The sequence below is a fragment of the Euprymna scolopes genome, chromosome 1 (genome assembly GCF_053919585.1).
Source record: "Euprymna scolopes isolate OS-2025 chromosome 1, ASM5391958v1, whole genome shotgun sequence".
NCBI lineage: Eukaryota > Metazoa > Mollusca > Cephalopoda > Sepiida > Sepiolidae > Euprymna > Euprymna scolopes.
This window is the reverse complement of record NC_136482.1, coordinates 95,483,917-95,507,313: the sequence shown is the minus strand read 5'-3', so window position 1 is coordinate 95,507,313 and position 23,397 is coordinate 95,483,917. Positions and strand designations below refer to the sequence as shown.

Sequence of the window (23,397 nt, the reverse complement as noted above, 5' to 3'; positions counted from 1 at the left end):
ATCTGCCATTGATAAGAGCAGAAATCTCAAAGTAAGGGGAGATAACTCAGTCTGTCATTTAACCCAGTAATAATGAATGGTGGATCGACAAAATATGAAAATTGATTTTTAATTAAAATTCTACTCGATAATTTATTTTATTTTTCGGTGAAGATACTTATTTTTGCATGATATGTAAGTATATCAAAGAGTTTTATTTGGAATGCGATTTTCAATTGTGACCAATATTATATAAGCACCAAACAATTATAACACATTAAAAAAAAAAAAAAAAAAAAACTCCATCACAGAACTATATGTTAACATATATATTATTAAAACATCTTTCTGTTTCTGAATTTTGGAGACAAGGATCGATAATTCATATTATTTAGGTTATTCGGACTACCGTTCTCATCTTGAGTGTTATTTTCATGCTTCTGTAGTAATAAGTAGTTGTTATTTCCATATAGTGATAAGTATTAGGTTGGTGCAAAAATAATATTGAGTTTTGACGACCAACTATACATATAAAAACAACATTATTTTTGCACCACCCTAATAGTAAGATTTTACATCTCAAAACAAGAATGGGTTTAAGATTCCCAAAATTCATTCTAGAATTGTCCGCAAGAACCTGTGACACAACGGATAAAGTACTTGGTGAATGTAATTACAAATTACTTAGAACTTACTCGAAATGAGAGGATGCTACCCCATGGATTAAATAAAGGATTCCATTTGAAATCTCTTGCAGATTCCGGATTTTGACAGAAAGATACCAGAGTTTGACAAGATATACCTGAAGAAGATTGGAGGTTACATCAGCCAAAATGTTGTGAAAATAGCACTCAAGATGAAAACAGTAGCCTCAATAATCCAAATAAAATGAATCTGTACCGCTTGTTGAAACATAATGAGTTTTATTGTTTGTCCAGCCATGACAAGATAAACATGTCCACACTATTTCAAAACACATAAAGAAATAGAATCAGAAGTTGGGAAGAATTTCCATTTTGCTTGAAAAATTATTTATTTTTTTATTTGTTTAAGATGGTGTAATTAAGATTTTAAAGGTCAAAAAGAACTTGCATACTGATTTGAGTTTTTTTATATATAAATTTATTAATTTCAACTGGAAGAAAGTTGATCAAAACTTTTAAAGTTCACCGAAATGTTTTACTTTTGTGCAGTTTGTTAATTTTTCATTTCTAAACAAAATCCTTAATATGTTATAAAATTAAAGAAACTAAATCATAAGGCATTTTCATTATTTCTAATAATGTATGCGAACAAAAAGCAAAAAAAAAAAAAAAAAAAAAAAAATGTTTTATTATTTTTAACCAAGTTTAGCTATGTCTTTTTGATATTTCTAAGGAATGGTCATCCAGAGGATTTCAACTATGTAGTCAGTTCAGAGTCAGTCTCAGAAATTGGAGTTTAGGATTTGTAAGCTATCTTTGTTTTTTTAAGGAAGTTTTTTTCAACTTTATTTTTTTTGGGAAAGACTCAAAATTTTAACCCTAACCTGGGCTTTCTTGTGCTTAGTGTCATTTGCTATCTTACAGTTTTTTCCAAGGCTTTCAAATCATTTCCATGTCTGACCTTGCATTCTTTGACAATAATTGAAACTGACAAGAATTGAAACTGACAAGAATTGAAATCTTCTGGGCGACTATTCTTTACATTCTTTTTTTTTTAAGTATATTAATGCAAGCTAACTATATACATTTTTTTTTTTAAGTATATTAATGCAAGCTAACTATATACATTTTTTTTTAAGTAAGCAAATTATACTAGAAAAATTATCAAAACTTTTTGCATTTTAATCCTCAAAGAAAACATGTCTTAAATATAGCAGATCAGCAAATTTCGGTAAGATTGGTTAGAAAGTCATTTTAACGAGATGCAAATTTCTTCTTGTATTTCAAATCAATGAATGAGGTTTGTGCCATGGTCTCTAATTTTGCCAGTTCAGATACAGTAGGTGCCAGTTGAGCTACATGACCCTGGTACATGGAGCCAACATTACGTCTCTTTTGACCATAAGTCACCTTTCCATCAAACTCAAAAACAGGAATCTTCATATCGGGTTGGACTTTATCGATAGTGATATCTAAATGCTCTTGAATTTCGTTTAAAAGTTTTGGTTCGTCATACCATATGCAGCAACCCCCCTTGTCAGTGAGGTTCGTATTATAGCAGCCTTTGCCGCGGGTGTTACAATTTGAATGGTACCAAACCTTCTCCTTCTTCAATCCAACTAACGAGATAGCCAACCCCATTCTTTCTGCACGTCCAACACGACCGATACGGTGAATGTAGTTCTGCTTTTCATCAGGCAGGGTCACGTTGATAACATATGGCAGGCCAGTCACGTCGATACCACGGGCGGCTACGTCAGTGCAAATCAAGAAACGCACTTTGCGATCCTTAAATTTCTGCAAATTAGCTTTACGCTCTGGAGGCTTACGGTCACTGTGCAAACACACACAGGTTATTTCACCCCGACCACGTTCCATGAGATATTTTTCCATGTTGTCACAATCTAACTTGGTACGACAGAAGATCAAGCCACGGTCTACCTTGTGTTCATTGATAGCATTAATTGTATACTCGCCTTTGAGGATCTTGATGGCTTCCGATAGCATCTCGGGTGATGAGAGATTGTTGTGATTATCCTTGTAATGAACACCATCGGTTTGGATATGGCGTTTCAGAGTCTGCCACTGGGTATCTTTGTACGGATCGACTTCACAGACAACATGGTGTACAGTCTCGGGTACAGAATCCTGGCCTTTCAAATCAATCCATGTCGGGAAGTACATAAGACGTTCCGCCATTTTTTTCACATCGAATGAATGTAAAGTTGCAGAACAGACAATCATCTGCAGACGGTTGCCATCATTCGTCACCTTAGGGATCTGCTGATGTAAACGGTTAATTAGATCACCATAACCTTGTGAGAGCAGGCCATCGGCTTCGTCCAAAACAAAGAAACGCACCTGGTGCAGAGCAAGCTTACCAGTTGAAATCAAGTCTTCCATTCGACCAGGCGTGCCAACAACAATATCAACACCTTGTTCAAGGCGGTCACACTGCTCTTTAGAACTCACCCCTCCAATAATGAGAAGTTCACGAATAGTAGGTTCAGTTAAATTTTTTTTGAACTTCATTATTTGACCATGTGTCTGGTCCGCCAACTCTCTTGAAGGCTCAATGATAATTGCTTGGGGAGCATTTGGAGCTGGTTTGTGGGATGCAGGGCCGGTGGATTGAACCGTGGACGTACCAAGCGCATCTTTAGGGGCTTTAAACAAAGAAATGTAGCTCTTGTCTGGCGGGTACTTGAAAGCGTCCTGGCCGAAATTTATCTCCATCTCTGCGTTTTTCAGAACCAGAGCTGCATGAAACTTGTCATTCCTTAGGGGCCCCGGGATATCAAAAGCCTTGCCGAGATCAATACCATTTTTGGAAAATTTCATACTGCCTCTTTCCAAATCCAGATAACAGCCGATGACGTCGTTTATGCCAAACGATTCCCCGTAGGAATCGAACTGACGATTGTTCGACTTCTTCCCGGTACCACCAAAGCCAAAACCGTATTTATCAGTACCCAAATCCAGTGATGCATTTCCAGTGGACCAACCTACACGGCACAAACCTTCATCCGTTACAGTCGCCTCGAAAAAAAATCGTCCACTTTTCCCAAAGACAGATTTATTTGAACGGGTACCGTGCCAACTTGAAGGATCGCGAGATTGACACAGGTGACCCTCTGCGTCAATAGCCATAGCATTCCCACGATCGAACACATTCATTTTCCAGTTTTTAGATGTCTCAGAAGATTTAAGTGCTGGCTTACCCATTCCTTTTCCTTCGGACTGGTCCTTGAGCGATTCGTGCACAATCTGCAAAATTGGAAGACAGAAGGCGCCGGTTTTTCCACTACCGGTCTCGGCTGCCATTAAAACGTCACCACCACCGAGAATCATAGGAATGGCTTCTGCCTGCACGTCGGTCGGCAACATCCAGTCCATTTCTTCTACAGCCTTACCGAGTTCAGGCATAACACCCATCTCTTCAAACGCAGTCATCTTTCACTGATCGTTCCAAAATTTAAAAACAATAAATGATATTGATACGTAATAATAATAATTTTAAGGATTCTAACAGTTCAGAAAACACGAAGACGACAGACTCGTGTTTCAGTCTGAATTAGATGAAGACCGCAGTAAATAATTTTATCAAATTATTTAATAAAACTAATTATAGACATAAACAGTTTATATAAATAATTTTGTTTTAAGTATAAATATTTTTCTTATTATTTAATATACAGTTTGCATTGTCTATATTAATCTTCTTTTCTTCTGGAATTAATTTTCACTTAGTTTATGACCTTTTGACCTGATTATTTAGTGCGTACCTATAATTATAACAACACTTAACGTGAGAGGTGCAACATGCACCACTGGAAGTGATAATGTCACCGGAACATTATTATTTATTTAAGGGTGTTTGGTCGAAATATTTAGAAAATACCTTGGCTATTTCTAATTCATTTTTTTCTTCAGTCTAGAAATAGCTTTTTTTGAGTTAAAAAAATATTAAAACGTAACAGAATGGCTGCGAGATGGAGTCTCGAAGAAGTTGTCAAAGACCTGAAAGATCTTCAGGTAAAAGTTCAATTATACAATTAAATTCTTTATTTTACGTTAGCGTTTTTTTTTTTTTTTTTTTTTTTGTATTAATTTTTGTTGTATTCTAAAAAAAAAAAAAAATACATCCCCCCCCCCCCCCGAGTTTTCGACTGTATGTAGTTAAATTCCGAACGGGTTGTTGGCACATTAACAGAATAATAAAAACAATTGTTGCAATTGTATTTTATTTAATCTCAACAGTTGTGACAAAATAAATAAAATGTTTTAATTAAAAACAAAATATTTTGTAATGATGACAACTCCTTTTTATACAAAAATCATTTTTTTTAAACAAAAACCGGTAAATTTTTACGACGTGCCCCAACGTATTATAAACACCCCAAACCTCCCATATTATGAACGGCTTTCGAAATACCCCCCCAACCTCGAAAGCTGTTCTTAACATGGGGAGGCTGATGGAGGGGGGGAATATTCCGAAAGTCGTTCTTAACATGGGGTGGTTGGGTAGGTATGTCGGAATTTTTGACACCTCTAACACGAAACTGCGAATAAAATATAAAAAACTCGTAATTTCTCTTTTAAAAGTGCGTTGTTTATTTTGTTTATGGATTATACTTCCAAAATAAACTATTAAAGTTGTATAAAAAGTAATAGAAATATTATTTGAAAAAAAAAAAACTAATGAAATTAATTCAATTTTACGAGTTCAGTATTTTTCAATTTTTAAACTTTAAAAATCTATCAATTTTTCTATTGATTCTATTTTTACGATATTTTCAGGGTCAATGTGAAATTTTATGCTAGTATTTTAGACAAAGTTTTTTTTTTAATTCACGCCCTCCCATTTTAAAATGTCTATTAAAAAGTAAATAATTAGTTTACTCACCAAAGTTTTATATATCACAAATTGAAGATAAAAGAAAGATCAATAAATAATATATTCAAATTTAAAACAAAAAAAAAGTAGTGTTTTTTAGAAATTTACCTGTAAAGTTCGAAGTTTAAAACCTTTTTTTTTTAAATCACGTTGTTTTTTTTTGTTTGTTTTTTTTAATGAAACCTTTGTCCTTGCTCCTTTAATTAAAAAAAAAAAAAAAAAAAAAAAATAGGGTTTGAATTACATAGGTCGTAAAAAAAAAAAAAAAAAAATACCCAAAAATCTGTGCTTGGTTCAGAATACCCACAAAATTTTATTCCCGATTCCTACTACCTAGCAATCTGAAGCTTCAGGGAATAGAACAAACCCTTTTTAACAATTCATGGTACTTATGTATTTTAACATCCAGGCAAATTTAGAAAGCCATTCTTAACACATGGATAGAGGCTTTGTTACTGTTCCCTTGCGCAGACTACATTCTCCTAAAACAAAAACAATTAATTTCCAGCAATGTTAAAATGCACAAGTCTTCAATTTATTGCGCACTTTTTTTATTATTGATTTCCGAAAAAAGAAAAAAAAAGGAGGGGGGGGCAATTTCATTGTTTTTATGTAGGGAGAAGTAAGGAAGACTTTCGATCTTTCTTTTGGGGGGGGATGTCTGTTGCCATTTGGACTTAGGGTTACTATGCTCTTTTTTTTGTTTTTTGCAAGGGGATTGTAAATTGAGGGCGGAGGCTGATGAATTGAAATTAATCATATTGACAAAATCTTGGAAGAAAAATAGTAGGAAGCGATGTTGCCAAAATGTATACGCGAAATCGGACACAAATCAGAAATCTGAAAAAAAAAATGGTGAAAAGATCGATCGTTGACAATTTATCGTCTGCATCCCTCGGCCAACTCCGGAATTTGTGGTCAAAACTCTGGAACCTCGGTTAAATTCTTGGATGTCTAATCTGTACAAGTTTCATAAAGAAGCAAATAAATGAAGCAGAAAACAAAACTTTTTGTTCATAAAAAATCGTTTATAGTTTCCAATGTTTGTGGGTGTGTTATTTTGTTTAAGGTTTAATGTTTTTTTTTTTTGTTTTTTTTTTTTCATTTTCGCGCAATTTCACTTGATATTCCCTCAAATGTTGCTTAAAATTGATTATAAGTCTTGATTTGTATTTCTTATCCTGGTATAAGATATTAATTTACCACTTATAAAGTGTTGAGAATCGAAGTTCAATATTTTAATCGCTGCTGAGTGCTAACACACCCACAAACATTGGAAACTATAAACGATTTTTTATGAACAAAAAGTTTTGTTTTCTGCTTCATTTATTTGCTTCTTTATGAAACTTGTACAGATTAGACATCCAAGAATTTAACCGAGGTTCCAGAGTTTTGACCACAAATTCCGGAGTTGGCCGAGGGATGCAGACGATAAATTGTCAACGATCGATCTTTTCACCATTTTTTTTTTCAGATTTCTGATTTGTGTCCGATTTCGCGTATACATTTTATGTAATAAAATTTCTAAACAGTAAACTTTAAAAAGCAATGGCTGCAGCAGCAGCACTGCTGCTGCTGCAGCCATTGCTTTTTAAAGTTTACTGTTTAGAAATTTTATTACACACAAAAATGGATATTTATGAGCCATACAAGTTTTATTTTTTTATATAGGATTTTCAAGTTAAATTCAATCTTCACGATATTTTATTTAATTGCTATGTGAAAATACAGAATAGTTTTTTTAAGCCCCCCCCCCCACATCTCCATGTTAAGAATGGGTTTCTAAATAATAACGTTATTATTTCAGCACGGTCCGTATTCTGCATAAGTATCAAAAATCAAACTAGGAAAATTCTTTTTACAGAAAAAAAAAAAGAATAATTTTAAGAAAATTTAACAAATTTAGAAGCAAAAAATGAAGAGCTAAAAACAGCCAAGAATTAAAAAAATATCAAATTATAAAAAAAAAAAAGGTAAAACTATACAAACACCGTGACAGCGAATTAACCCTAACCCCTAACCCTAACCCTAAACCTAACCCTAACCCTAATCCTAACCCTAAACCCTAACCCTAATCCTAACCCTAACGCTGTCACGGTGTTTGTATAATAATACCAAAAAAAAGATTGCAAAAGGTAACAAGTAAAAACAAAAATTTAAAGCAGTGACGTGATTGATATTTTTCTTGTATACTTACATGTAATCATTTGTATATTAATAATATCGGTTTGCTAACACAGGCATGTCCAAATTCACATAGTGATACAGTACACAACCAATTTGAGCACCATTCCGCATGCACACTATTTTCAGTTTATACCCAGATCATTTGATGCTAAAAAAATGAAGTTCCAGCTGAGATGTTAACGACAACATCCTATGGCTTTGGTGAGAGGCGAGACTAAAAACCTGGACTCAATTTCTTTCTCTAAATTCTAATACATGCCGTTCGAACCAGTTCATCTTACATTCTTGCATTCCTGTGTTGATAAAATTTAAATAAAATATAAATTGTAGAGAAGATTTTATATCTTCTGGAGATGGAACTCCGGTGCCTCTCTTTTTCTTATTTTTTTTTTTTTTCATTTCAAGCAATACCAATCGGACGAATACAGGCGCAATTAAAAAAATGGCTATCTCTAATCTTCGACGGTCACCACACATCACCTATGAGTTCTATACATTAAAAAGTAGTAAATTAGAATTTTTGGCGGACCTGAACGAGAATCACCCCCCTCACCTTAAGAATGGCTTTCGGAATAAACTCTCCCAACCTCATGTTAAGAATGGTGTTCATCTTTTTGCAATTTTTACAGTGGATTATTATTGATTGGACACTAATATATAGGGAGGTGATTCTCAAATTCTGCCAAATTTTGCTTCAGAAGCGATTTTGTCCAACATTTGTGAGAATACTCAGCATGGCCAAAATTTGGCACATTTGTTACAACCTTCTCTTAGATAATAGCTGAGTAAAAGCAGTTAATTATCAGTGTATCTATCTATCCATATACACTCATGAGCAAAAAAAAAAATGGGCCAAGAGCGAAAGAGAGAAGAAATCGATTTTTCAATATTTTTGTTAATTTTAACTGAAAATTCCCATTTTGCAGATATTATTATTATAGCATATAATAAGTGAAAAAATGAATCCTAAAAATGGTAAGACCACATGTTGGCGGGATATAAAAAAACGAATTGCAGGATTAAGGCAGTCCAAAATAGCTTACAAGCAGATTTTTGATAGTTTAAGAAAAGAAAATGTGAAAACATCTCTTTCTGTAGTGAAGCGAATTGGTCAAGGTTCGAAGTCGAACGCTTGGTAAAGGGGAAATCTGGATCTGGTCGCTCTAGAGCATCCACTTTAAAGGACGACCACAGGCTTAAATTAACTGTTTTAAATGATCTAAAGAAAACTTATCTTGACCCTGGCAAAGAATTCAAAACAGGGATTGGAAATTCTCTTTCTAGATATACAATATCTAGACGAATGGAAGAAATGGGATTTTCCTCTAAAAGGTGTGCAAAGAAGCCATTTTTATCTAAGAACATCAATGATAGAAAGGGATTTTTCTCATGTTATAGCAGGAAAGATAGAGACTGGTTCAGAAATGGTTTCTGGTCTGATAGAATCAAGATTTCGTCTTGTTAATGATGCTCCTGAATGGTGCAGTCAAAGAACTGGAGAAAGATTTTTGCCAAGTTGCATAAAAATAACAGTTAAACATGGGAATGGAGGGATAATGGTATGGGGAACTTATTAAATGTGAGAAGTCAATCAATGCAAAAGAATACATTCGAATATTAGAAACAGGACTGTTACCAAGTATCCAGAAGATGGGAATATCCCAGAACATTATTTTTCAACATGATAATGCCCCTGCATACATTGCTAAAGTCACAAAAAATGTTTTTTTGATAATTTAGTTGATGTGATGTTTTGATCAGGTCAAAGCCCCAATTTTTTTTTTTTTTTTTTTTAACGCAGGCATCACCACATTATCAAGGCCAAGAGGCCACTCAAGGATAAGAGTTAAAGAGTGTACAGTAGAAATTGGACAATACAGTAATCATTAGTAATGAAAATTCGGTAAATTTGATAACTTATATGGAACGGCTCATCAAGAACTTATTTACGTTAGACTTGAAGACAACCATATTGTAGTCAGCCGGAAAGCAGGAAAACGGAAGACAATTCCACAGGCGTGCAGTTCTAAGAAAGAAGTTTTGTTCATGGAATCTACGTTTAGGTTTAGGCACAGATAAAGAGTGGGGGGAATTATTGGTAGTGTTTTCAGCTAGACAAGTGTTTCTTGTGAAAGTTAGGCGAGGGGAGACCATAGACTGAAGCTCAGTCGAACACTTTCCATGAAAATAACAATACATCAGAGACAAACTCACAATATCTCTTCTGTGAGATAGAGGTTGCAGGGAAGAGAAAAGGATAACTCCTACGAGGCTATGAAGTCTATTTTGAACTCTATCAAGGCAGGACAAGTCCTTTCTAGCAGCTCCTGCCCAGATGTGGCAGCAGTATTCCATCCTTGGACGTACCTGGCTCTTATAGATAGAGAATTGCATCAGCAGTGAGATATCTACCGGATCGATAGAAAGATCCCACCATTTTTCCAGCGGCCTTGGCAACGAAAACCCAATCGAGAATATTTGATCCATAATATCTCGTGCATTGGCCGGAAGAAATTTTGAGAAGAATGACAAACTGTAAGAAGCTGTGCAAAGCGAATGGAATAGCATCTTCTCATCAGTGTTCAACTTTGGTTGAGGATTGATCTTTTAAAGAAATCAAAAGGGAATGCGATTCCATCTTAAGCATTTATTGAAGTAAATGTCTTGTTCTGTGTTATTAGTCTCGTTTAAGTTTCCTTGTTCAATTGTTCTTTGTTCAATATAGCTTTTAGTGTAATAAAATGTATAAAATTTGTTTGACCCATTTTTTTTTTTTTTTTGCTCACTAGTGTAATTATCTATCTAGTGATGAGTGAACTGCAGAGATTTGAATGGTGACATGTTTTGGCAGGTTATCAAACTTTGTGACCAGTCAGTTTGCATAGGAAGTATCTGAATGGGGACTGGATGTGACTTGTCAAGTGCTCTGGTTTGGGTAAGCTGAGTTAAGCCTAATTGAGTTGGATTTCAGATGCCGAACAAGCAAGATGGGTTAAGGTCTCCTCATGGGGGAGGTGACGATCTCAAATAGAAAACCCATAAGCTAAGATTCACTCCAGGCATCTCATCACAGCAGAACTTAGGAGTGAATAAAATATATTAAAAATCAGTCGTCTTTAGTCCCTGTCTTGAAGTGTTTCCTTTAAACGGGTCCAGCTCCCCAAGGATGATTGACAAATCCTCCAGGCAGCGGCCAAAAAACAGAGGCAGCCAACAGTGGACCGGTTTATCGTCCTCGTTATGGTTGCAAGATGAACGCAAGAATATAATGGTCAATGTTTCTAACAACATTACACATGTATGAAAAATTTATGTGGGCTGGCTATTTACTCCTATAATCTCTCTCTCTCTCTCTCTCTCTCTCTCTCTCTCTATATATATATATATATATATATATATATATATATACACACACACACAAACTAGCAGAGAGACCTAACATTGCCTGGGATTAAATGATGATCAATGAATGTTTCACACTCCCATATTTTTATTGCTATTGAAATCAGTGAAATCACTCATTTTTAATCAAATCGATTGATTGCCTGCTCTAGTTGGGGACCCATCGAGTGCACCAGAAAAAAAGCTTCACATGCTTCCCCGCAGTGACTTAGTCCACAATACATTGTAATCTACATTGCACTGTAGAGAACCTACTGTTGATTTTATACAATTATTTTTATATATATAACGGCTTTAATTAAAGTTTAAAATGCAAAAGTCAAATATCATAGTTCAATTGTGCTCTAATAAGAAGTATTAATTTCGAATGCATCCCTATTAAAGAACCTACTGCTGATTTTATATGCCAGGCCTTTCGGCTTGTGTGGTAATAAAATTTCTCAAGTGCTCTTGTGATGTTAGTCTGTGCAAGATGTTAACCGTGGTTAAAATTTCCTGTTCCTTCTTTCATCAGATTATTTTGATTATTGATACTTATCGAACACATTCCAATACAAAATCTATCTTAGAACACTGCCATACACATAAAGTACATTTGTATTAAATTTTATAAAAATCGGTCCAGCTGTTTCCGTGTCCATAGGGAATGAACTCGGACACAGTTCCTTATATATACTAGCATTTCAGCCCGGCATTGCCCGGGTATTTGGATGTGTATGTTGAGCAAAAAAAAAACAAAAAGTGGTAGTAGGAAGGCAGGCTTGAACCCGTACCGCAAAGGAGAAAAAGAACAGGAAAAAAACCTGACGTCTATGCTGTTACGACCATCACCAAACCGGAAGTGACATTTTTTTAAATTAAGGCTAGACAATCGAAAGGAGAGGATGACTTTAAAAAATATCGGCGAAAAAAGCGACCCCTCCCCCTGTAGAAAAGTGCCCAGTTTAAGGTGAAGATATTAATGTTTTTAGCTAATTTTTCGATATTTGTCGTCTGAAAGGTCGAACTTCAAAACGATACTGATCTTGAGAAAATCCGTCGCCTCTGTCAGAAGTGTTGGGCAGACATGCAAACATAAATACATTTATATATTGGTAACTAAAAATTTTCAACCCAAACCGATGAAAAAGCTTGCCCTATCTCTGAATACTCTTTGTCAAATTTCAAATGTTTAGACCATAAATTGTCTGAGTAATTTGGTAGAGACCGCAGAGGTCAAATTATTTTTAAGTTTGACCCCTATTATGACCCCTTAACATTTATTCTTTTGGACTCAAATCAAGTTATTAAGTTAGATCCATGTCCAAGGAACCTATATCTAAAATTTCAAGTGTTTAGACCTCAAATTGTCAGAGGAGTTTGGTAGAGTTCTCAAAGGTCAAATCGTTAAACTTTGACCCCTTAACAGCCAAATTTCTGTCCGAAAACCGATCACATCGATTTTCCCAAATCTCAGCACCCTGTATATCAAATTTTGAGTCTGTAGACTTAAAATTAACAGTTATTGCGTAGGGAAATGTACACACACAGACAGACACACAGACACGTTCACTTTTATATATATATATATATGGTGAAATGATAAAATTGTCACCCTAGAAAAGATGACATGATTCCATTTCTGTTTGATGAAAACCAGTTTTCTTTTTTTCTTGGAAACCATCTACTAGTTGGCCATTTGTGTACAAATCCCAAGAGTGATAGGAGCCTTCTATCATGTCTGAAAGTGACACAATATTCAACGAGCGAGATCAGAGATGCGCCGCTGTACAACTCGTACTTTCTACCGATCCAAGTTATGACAACAGGACCATTGCCAGCACCCTGAAAAAGTAAATCCAGATGACAGGGATGTGTTCAAAGTGATGAAAAGAAAATTTCCGGCCATGGTTATGGTCTTTGGTGTGGTTTCAAGTGAGGACCACATCATGCCACCTCACATCTTTGAAGTCTGCTTGAAAGTCAACACCAAAGTGTACCTGGATGTGTTGAAGAGTGTGGTGATCCTCTGGTGCAATCAGGTGGCCATTGGTAGACCCTGAGTATGACAGCAGAACTCAGCACCGGATCAAAGGTCCAAAGAGAACGAGGTTTGGCTTCAGAAGTAGTGCTACGACTTTGTACCCTTCTCTCACTGAACAACTACATTTAGTCATACGTCAAGAACATCACCAACATGACCTCCCACAACACCAAAGCCAGCTTAATCACCACCATCTGCCGAGTATTCACCAAGCTCCCAGTTCCAGACCCGTATCAAGGTGGTGATTGAGGCTGAAGGTGGCTAGATTAAATAGATGTCAGCTCTACTACATAATCAAGTTACCTGAATTGATTTTTTTCAATAAAAGATTATCGTTCTACCCTATATATATATATATATATATATATATATATATATATATATATATGAAATTGAAACGATAAATTAAAATTTACAACAAATTTATTATTTGATAAGTAATACAAATTAAAGACTTAAAAATTTTCCTTATTCCATGAAGTTTCAATAAATGGCTCATATCCTCAGAAGAAAGTAGTTAACAAAATGATATTCATAGGCTGGCTATAAATTTTGCTGATTAATACATAAACTGAAGACTACAAATTATAAAAGAAATTATATTTGTTTGGAAGTTAATAAAGTTAATAGAATTCAGAAAAACATAGGTTAAAAGGATATTCCAAAGGAAGTCCAGACTCAATGAAGAAAAGAGTGGTACAATCCAATGGAAATGTTGAATAGATGAGTCCAGTAGAAATTGTAATCCACTTAGCTAGGCTAACAATTCCCTATGGAGATAAAATGGTGAATGGTTACATTTAATGCTATCAAGACTGTTTAGGAAGCAGACCCTCAGAAAATGTTGGGTTGGATGAAGCCATTCTACTTAGGAGAAACTATCTTGCCATTTGAGTGAAGTGTACTTTACAGAACAGTTGTCTTTAATGAATGGAAACATAGATTATAGAAACTCTACTGAAGTGAAAAGACTCTATGACGATGTGATGCATATCTTGAGGAGATTATGAATGCAGTCAGGCACAAAAGGTCACCAACCAGGAAATACTGAAATATGCAAGTCTACCATCTACAGTAGATTTACTAACACAGAAGCAACTTGGTTGGAGAGAATGGAATTTGAAGCAGTTTAAACAAAGCAGTTTAAAGGTATTGAAGCAAAGTTTTTCTTCACTAAAGAAAAATTATGTGCTTGTTTTAATTTTTGAAAAAAGTGTTGGCAAAAGTATTTTAGATTTTCCTCAAAATATTGTTTGTTTTTTTTATTTAATTATTATTTCCCCCCCCCCCCAGGGGCGAAAAATAGAAAAGTTGAAATTAATTATGTTATAAAATGGATCAATTATCTGCAACATTTTCACTATCATATACACACACACACAAGCTACGTCAAGAATTTAAAAATCTGCTAGTGAAGGGTGACAACTTATTTTTCTATTGTCGGTTTCTACTGAAAGCTTTAATGTAGAAAAATCTAATTAAAAATGAAACATCTTTTTCTGGAAATAATTTACCCGAGAAGAGTATAAAAAGCATTAAAAGATTCAGGTTTATTTTTATTGACTGAAGAATTTTTTTTTAGATACATGAAAATAAGTAGTTTTATCAGGTTATTGCATAAGTTCCCGCCGTTTCATAAAACACTTTTTGTTCTAAAACATGTTTTGATATTTGGCAAAGGGTTATATATCATTAGAAAGCACTTATTCTGTTCTACCAGGTAATGGCCATTGTATAATTTTTTCTCGTTTTTCAGAACCGTCAAATGGATTGTCAAGTAGATAAAAAAATCACATTTTTGACAGCTCCTTTTTGCTTTTAATCGAGGTCAAAAAGCGAGTGAAGTAATGAAGGATATTTGTGCCATATACGGAGAAAACACTATAGCTGAGAGAACTGTTTGAGATTGGTTTATCAGATTCAAACACGGTAATTTTAACCTCAATGACGCTCCTCGTTCTGGAAGCCCAATCAAGATAGACAATGACCAACTCAGAGTTCTTTTGAAGGAAGATAGCCATCAGACATCTAGAGAATTGGATGAAAAGATGAAGTGTGATTTTGCGATGATTTCATGCCACCTTAAGTCGATGGGATTCACACAAAAACTTGGAGCTTGGGTCCCACAGAAACTTGCTTTTGCTGTTAAAATTCTTTGATTTAAAAAAACAAAACAAAAACAAAACGGTCGGAACTTATGCAACAATCTAATAATTAATTTTAACTAAACCGTTTTAATAGGAATGTCTTCGTTCTCGTGATATAAATAAATTCTGTAATGTCGACAAAGCATTGTTCATTAACATCAGTAAGATATTGAAATCATTCTTTATGTTGTCTATAGTTATTTTATAATCTGTTTAATGTATATAACAAAGAGTAAAATTGTTATTGATTTTGTTTTGTTTTTTTTCATTTTATTTTATCTATTTTTCTTAATGATACTCATTTAATTTTCAGGCTACAACTATGGCTGTAGATTGTCTTGGACATTGGGTCCTTCTTGGAGGGTAAGAATATATTTCAACATTCTTTTTTCTATCTTAAAAAGCAGTCTGAAATATTGAATCCTCAAAAACTGAAAACAATGATTTTCCTTCCTATTGCAAATATCTTTTAAAAAAGGAAAAATGTTTTCATATATATTCGTTGAAAAATGTTTTCATATATATTCATTGAAAAATGTTTTCATATATATTCATTGAAAAATGTTTTCATATATATTCGTTGAAAAATGTTTTCATATATATTCATTGAAAAACGTTTTTGTATATATTTGTTGAAAATATAGATGAACTTGCTTTAATTTTGTGATATCCAATAAAATTTGTTATTCCCCAAAACTCAAGAGAATCAACCCTTTAATCAGCTATTCTGGATTTTATAGGATTCTTTAGCACTTTCTATGGAACTTTTGCAGTGGTTTTGAGCAGTTTGGAAGGAGACTAGCTTCAGAGCATTTATTTTGTTGAATGCAGTTTAAATTAGGATTCCTATTGACAAAAGTGGCAGCAGATTCAGAGGTACCATGGCTGGCTGGTTTCTATTGTAACATTTTGTATTGTATGAAGCTCTCGGTACCAATGGTCATTGAATCGGGTATATCTGATATGTGATACAGGACATACTCTTTTTGAAAATGTTTCCAGGGAATTCCAGACATAAAGAACTGTAAGATATCCCAATCTGTTGTTGAGTATTGACACTCAGTAATGGAAAGGGACATCAGATGACTTCATTTCATCGTAATTGAGACAACTGAGTAATCAGATGATCCCAGTAGAGACAGGACAGTAGATGTGCACTGTTCAGGGTATTGTGTCAGGAAAAGGTCAAAAAGGCTTGCAAAATGTCTATCAACATTTGGTACATGTGTGGGCTTATCAACAAATGGGTAAGTTTATATAGAAAGAAAAAGTCATGACACAACCTCCCTCCATCATTGGTCTTGTTTGAGTGAATTAGCCACTCAGTATTGTGAACATTGAAATTATCATAGATATGAATGCTAGCAGAATACTGATCTGTCGATTTTCTTAGATATTTGTTCAATAATAGGAATCAATTAGATTTTAGAGACCCCAGCAATAAGAAAATATGAAAAGGACAAATTCTGGTTTACACTGGTTCCTTTGACTTCTGGTTGTCCTTTGTGCAAGCATGTAGCACCTGTAGACAAACGGATAATATTTTTTTATAAATTAAGATTCTTCTGAAGTGTCTAGTTTTTTGTCGCAAGGTCAATTTTTCCTATAGGGAAAGATTTATTTTAAGAAAAAGGTGGGAAATATATTAAACATTTCTTTTCTTTTTCTTTTTTTTTTAAGTATAGTGCATTTTTTTTTCTTAATCAAACTTTTTAATAAACAAACAAAACATTTGAATTTGAAGTTTATTTTTGTACAAAAAGAAGAGAGTGTATGCACGTCTGTTCATGAATATTTCTGCCAGGTGACAATGAAAGGTGAATAAGATGAAAACTGATGGGAGGAGGAGAGTATATAAAAAAAGTCTCATAATCTGAAAAAAGATGAGTTTTGTTTTCCTTTTACTCATGTTCAACTAAAAAAAAAAAAAAAAAAGACACGTTGTCACTCATCGAAATCTAAGAGTCTACTATAAATTAGGGACCACACCTACAGGGACACTCTAAATAGAGACTTAAACAGCAAGATATCTGTTCACATTACATTTAAATTTATGCATGTTAGTCTAGTTGGGAAGCAGGATACAGAGGAGGAATTCACAAGTTTAACAGTTTAAAGGAAGAAACTATCAAAATAGAAGGCTCTCTTGCATCTGGGGACCTCTGTAGTGAAGGCATGTGATTTTGCTGCTTGTCGGATTAGGTAGAAATATGTATGTCAAGCGGCACCAGTGCTATGAGTTTGATCTTTTTATAGGACAGTATATTTTTATTTTCTCTTCATAATCTGAAGAAATTGGTTACTAAATGGCAATAATTGTTTGTATTACTTAAGACTTATCTCTTTAGAATATAGATACTTCTAAGTTTGAAGATCATAAACATTGAATCGACCATGCATTTATTAAACTGCCAGTTTCTTGCCTTGAATTTATTAAACTAGTTTCATGACCAAATAGCAAAAAACTGTCAGTGATGATGTACCATTGATTGTATGTATATTTTTCAAGTGAAAAAAATTTATATATATAAAAAGCACTTATACCAGAGGTTATACTGTGTGTTTAATTTTAATATCAACTAGCAATGGGTGCCCGGCATTGCCCGGGTGTTTGGAGGTGTATGCTGAGCAAAAAAAAAAAAAAAAAACGGTAATTTTTTTTTTAACTTTGACCCTTATAATGACCCCTTAATATTTATTGTTTTGGGCTCAAATCAAGTTATTAAGTTAGATCCATGTCCAAGGAACCAATATCTAAAATGTCAAGCGTTTAGACCCAAAATTATCAGAGGAGTTTGGTAGAGTTCTCAAAGGCCAAATCGTTGAAATTGGACCCCTTAACAGCGAAATTTCTGGCTGAAACTCGATCACATCGATTTTCCCAGATCTCAGCACCCTGTATATCAAATTTCGAGTCTGTAGACTAAAAATTCACAGAGTTATTGCGTAGGGAAATGTACACAGACACACACACACACATTCACTTTTATAGATATATAGATTTTGATTCTTTTTGTTTGTATGCACATGAGAATTTGTGTCTATCTAATATGCATTTGATATTAATGTCATCACAATTTGATTCTAATTTTAGCTATTTAAAAATAGTATAATTTTTGTCATATAATAAGTCAGTTATCTATTATAGAAAGGACTATTGTCCTTTTTGTTTTATTTTTCTTTACTCAAAGTTCTCAAGCATTGAAGTTCTCTCCAGCGTCTAGTGGGCATTAGAGCTCTCTCCAGCGTCTAGTGGGCATTAGAGCTCTCTCCAGCGTCTAGTGGGCATTAGAGCTCTCTCCAGCGTCTAGTGGGCATTAGAGCTCTCTCCAGCGTCTAGTGGGCATTAGAGCTCTCTCCAGCGTCTAGTGGGCATTAGAGCTCTCTCCAGCGTCTAGTGGGCATTAGAGCTCTCTCCAGCGTCTAGTGGGCATTAGAGCTCTCTCCAGCGTCTAGTGAGCATTAGAGCTCTCTCCAGCGTCTAGTGAGCATTAGAGCTCTCTCCAGCGTCTAGTGGGCATTAGAGCTCTCTCCAGCATCTAGTGGGCATTAGAGCTCTCTCCAGCGTCTAGTGGGCATTGAAGTTATCTTCAGTAGGCATTTAAAATTTAAAAACTACAAAACAAACACTCACAAAGTTGGTATATTCTTCATCAATAAATAATCCTAAAGTTTAGAAAAAATATTCGTTCTTTAAGCATAAAATGGCACAGGTTTCATCAAGGAGAGTTCAGTTTTTTGTAATGCGGATGAAGTTATTCTTATTATTTTATCAAGGAGTTATTTCCTTTAACCAATTTATTCTCTAAGAAATCTTTATAAAGGAGAATTGTATGTGTATGCACAGAGACAAGAATAGTCTGAGTAGTGGAGAAAACCGAGAGGAAGGGATGAGAAACAGGGGAGAGTAAAAGATAGAAGTTTTATATTACATTTTTGTCGGGGATGTCAGGTACAAAATGTTCAAATAGTGTATATATATATAGATGAGACAAATATACAGTGGTGCCAAAAACAAAGTTCACATTTATAATTGTTGCAAAAACTGCAAATTCAAGCTAAATTGAATGTAACTGTTTAAACAACCTATTCCTCATTTAATTCACCTTTTATTCCTCTAATTTTACCTGTTCATATTTGACTTTAAATTGAAGTGTCCTAGCGTTCACGTCAATTTAAAAAATTAACTTCAAATTGATAAGGCAAAATGAAACTCTGTACAATAGAAAATTGTTATTTAAATGTAACTTTAGAACATTAAAACAACACAAATATAACAAGAACACAATGAACTAGTTAATATTTAGTAGCATAGCACTTCTGCAGTTTGACAACCTGCAATCTTTTGGGCATTCCTTGAATTAGTCTGTGGCAATACTCCGGTGAAAGCGCATCCTACTTCTCTTTAATTTTTGTCCAAATTTCTTCCAGATTTGAAATTTTATCATTGCGTAGCTGTTGCTTGATGTAATGCCATGCATTTTCTATAGGATTGAGGTCTGGAGATTGTGCAGGCCATTCCAAACGCAGAATATGCTCTTCAAGAAACCTCTTGACATTACCAGCTATGTGAATGGGAGCATTATCCTGCATGAAGATTGGATTATCATCTAAATTCCGGCTAAAGTAGGGTAGAAAATACTCAGTTAACATTAATGTACTTGGGCAAATTAATTCGACCTTGCAAGCGAACTATGGGCCCTGGACCATTGGCACTAATAACGTCCTACACAAAAACTGAACCTCCACCATCTTGCAGCGTTGAAATTGCACCAAAGGTTAAATTCTTCGTTCTTTCTTCGATGGACGTACTGCCTACCGTCACTACCTAGCCTATTGAACTTGCTTTCCTTGCTAAAAATCGCTTTCGACCAATATGAAGAGTCATGATCTTCATTGCATCTGAGGAAGTCCAAACAGTGCTTTTTGTTCTTTACAGAAATCATTGCATCTTGCAACACAACTTCACAAATTAAATTCCTTCAATCTGTTTTTAACTGTAGAAGGAGAGCACAAGATTACACTGTTGGTGGATTTTAGGAGCCGTTTCAAATCTTTTTCTAAGGCTGCGGATCTTGATAGCATTGTCTTCCCTGTAACCTGACCTAAAATGCACAAACATTAATCTTTTTTTTTTCTTTTCCCCTTGCAAAGCTCAATCATGTTCTGCAAAATCAGAAACAAAAACAGCAATTTTCTTACAGAAAGAAAAAACAAGCAAACCAAATACCATGAATAAATATTTATATATAAAGGACTTGAAGCATAAAGCCTTTTCCAAAATTAAACCACCTAAAAAGATTGATATGCCATAAAACAAAATAACCAAACCAAACTCCATGAAAAAATATTTGAAAATCTAAAAAACTTGAAGCATAAAAACTTAGTTAAAACTTAAAAACTTACAAAGTTACTGGATTCAACATTAAATAACTGAAAAAGGGTTGATATGCCGTAAAACAAAATAACTAAAGCGAAATTTTAATACTTGGTTTAGTAAAAGTAAATAAAGTAATATAGGGAATGTAATTTTATAATCTCTCACCAAGCTAAGGTTATTCGATTAATAACAGTTAATTTATTTTATTGTTTATTTATTATTTTTTTATATCTTTCCTCCTTATTTCTAAGGTTACTATTTTTATTTCTTTTCCAGGAAAAGAGCGCTGACATTAGTCAGTCTAGCAAACATGAACAATGTGAAAAAGATTGAACGAATCAGTAAATATGATATCAGCTGTGTTCAATGGAATCCACATCCAATTGCAGCTCAGAAGTTTGCTGTAGCCGTAAGTCAAATCCACCTACTTATTTATTTTTTAAATATTTTTTTCATTTAGTTTTTTACATAAATTAGTGATGGAATGATTCCAATATTTCCCCTGACTTAGATACTGATTCCGATTCTTTCAAAATTTAACTGTAGAGTTGCTTTTTTTATTATTTTTCTGGTTACTGTATTAAAAACATGTAATATATGCATATATCTCTGCAAATGTGAAAATACACTTATGAGGTGATATATAGGGTTTAATTTAATAAGTAATGTAATGTCCTCAGATGTACCTTTCCATCATACAGTACATCGATACTCTATGGCTGACTGGAATAGCTTCCGTACATTTATATTAGATATACCTCTTCCTTCTATGTTTATAAAGAACGTGTCATCTATAGTATCAGACCTGACAGAATGGTTAATTGTTGGTATTGACTGCTTCATACCCTCCAAAATATTCCAGCAAAAAGGTCATTCGTAGACATTTACGCTGACGACACTACCATCTATAGCAACACTTTGAAGATGTCTTTGATTTACTGTCCTGTGATCTTGAGCATGTGGTGCAATGGGGAAAGGGGTGGCTGATTAATTTTAATGCATCTAAAACCAAACTTCCATCTTTCCATCATCAACGCTCTGGTCCTTGTCTTGCATCAATTAAAATGAATAGCTTTTGCCTTGGGGAGGCTCCATGTTTTGACAAGCTGCTTGGTTTGAAATGGAACATGTATATCAAATTTGTGGCCAAGTTCGCTGGAAAAATGGGAGGATGATTCTACTGCTTCAGTAGATATCTCACTGCTGATGCAATTCTCTGCCTGTATAAAAGGCAAATACTGGATAGAGTACTGTTACCACATCTGGGTAGGAGCTGCTAGAAGCACCTTATCCTGCCTTGACAGAATTCAAAATAGACTTTGTAGCCTAGTGGGAATGCCCTTGTTTCTTCCCTGCAACCTCTTTCCCAAAGAAGAGACATTGCAAGCTATGATACCCCCTTGCCAAATTTTCACAAAAAAACACTCGTCTAGCCAAAACCACTATCAATAATTTCCTATATGTATCTGTGCCTAAACCTAAACGTAGAGTCTATGAACAAAGCTTCTTTCTTAGAACTGCACACCTGTAAAACTCTCTTTGGTTTGCCTGCTTTCCAGCTGACTACAATGTGGTTGTCTTCAAGTTTAACGTAAACAAGTTCTTGATGAGCCGTCCCCTTAAGTAATCCAATTTACCAAATTTCCACTATTAACGATTACTGCGATATTGTCCTATTAACTACTGTACACTCATTAACCCTTATCCTCGAGTGGTCTCCAGGCCTTGATAAGTGGTGACTCCTTTGTAAAAAAAAAAAAAAAAAAAAAATTTATAACTGATACTTTTAAATTCACTAAATATTTATCATCTTTATCATTAGTACTAGCAATGGAAAATTATGTTTTAAACAAAAACATACAAAAAAATAAATAATTAAAAAGATTTGTTTTTAAAATCAGAAAATAGGTTAAAGTTTTTCCGATTCCAATACCCTAGTAAGTTCTGATTTTTCTGATTCTGATTAATCATTCCAACATTCATATAAATCGGAGTTGAGAGCTAATGTAACTAAGACAAGTCAAATTGGTTAAATTTTGAATAGTGATGAGATGATTCCAATATTTTTCCCGATTCTGATACAATTACTGATTTTTTATAAGTCTCTAAATATTTAACTATAGAAGTGTTATTTTGTCCTGGTTATTGTAAAAACACATCTTAAATGTGCATATATTTTCTCAAACATAAAAACACATTTATGAGAGGAGGATCTAGAGATTTTACTTTTACTGGAAGTTTAAATCAATAAATATTTATTATTTTATTACTTCAAGCAGTGGAAGATGTTTCTTAAATCAAATAAAAGAAAATAATTAAAGGAATCGGTTTTGGCATCGGAAAATAGGCTAAAATTTTTCTGATTCCAATACCCCTAAAAACTTCGATTTTTCTGATTCCCAATTCCGATTAATCGTCCCAACACTAATTTTGAAAATTGAAAAAAATATATAAATCACAAAATCTAAGTTACTCAAATCCTGAATATAACATAAAATAATCTAATAAATTATATTAGTGAAAAATTTATATGGTTACAGGTAGTCTAAAATTTTAGATATTTGGCAGTAACTGTAAATATATGCATTTACTTGTATAAATAAATTGGTTGCATCTTATGAAGTATCATGCGTATGTTGATGAATATTTATGTTAGAAATTGAAAATCAAAAGAATGATGAAATATTTCATCTTTTTTTAGGTTAAGGCTTTCAATATAATATATCCTTCTCTGAGCA

At 34.0% G+C, this 23,397-nt stretch overlaps 2 protein-coding genes across 25 annotated transcripts in view; one reads left to right on the top strand and one right to left on the bottom strand.

The window, feature by feature from the left end:
• Positions 1-987: 987 nt before the first annotated feature.
• Positions 988-4,219, bottom strand: LOC145253658 (ATP-dependent RNA helicase DDX1-like). Its single transcript, XM_080112959.1, has one exon. The coding sequence runs from the start codon at positions 4,074-4,076 to the stop codon at positions 1,878-1,880; it is 2,199 nt and encodes a 732-aa protein (XP_079969085.1). The 5' UTR covers positions 4,077-4,219; the 3' UTR covers positions 988-1,877.
• Positions 4,220-4,399: 180 nt separating this feature from the next.
• LOC145252331 (GATOR2 complex protein WDR59-like) overlaps positions 4,400-23,397 on the top strand; it is a 220,693-nt gene continuing 201,695 nt past the window's right edge. For all 24 annotated transcript variants that reach the window (XR_013863759.1, XR_013863756.1, XR_013863755.1 and 21 more), the window contains exons 1-3: positions 4,400-4,658; positions 15,593-15,642; positions 20,936-21,068. Coding sequence is in view for 19 of the 24 variants with exons in the window: in XM_080112904.1 (XP_079969030.1) it covers positions 4,605-4,658; positions 15,593-15,642; positions 20,936-21,068 (237 nt within the window). In the remaining 5 variants the exon portion in view is untranslated. The remainder of the gene's footprint in view (positions 4,659-15,592; positions 15,643-20,935; positions 21,069-23,397) is intronic.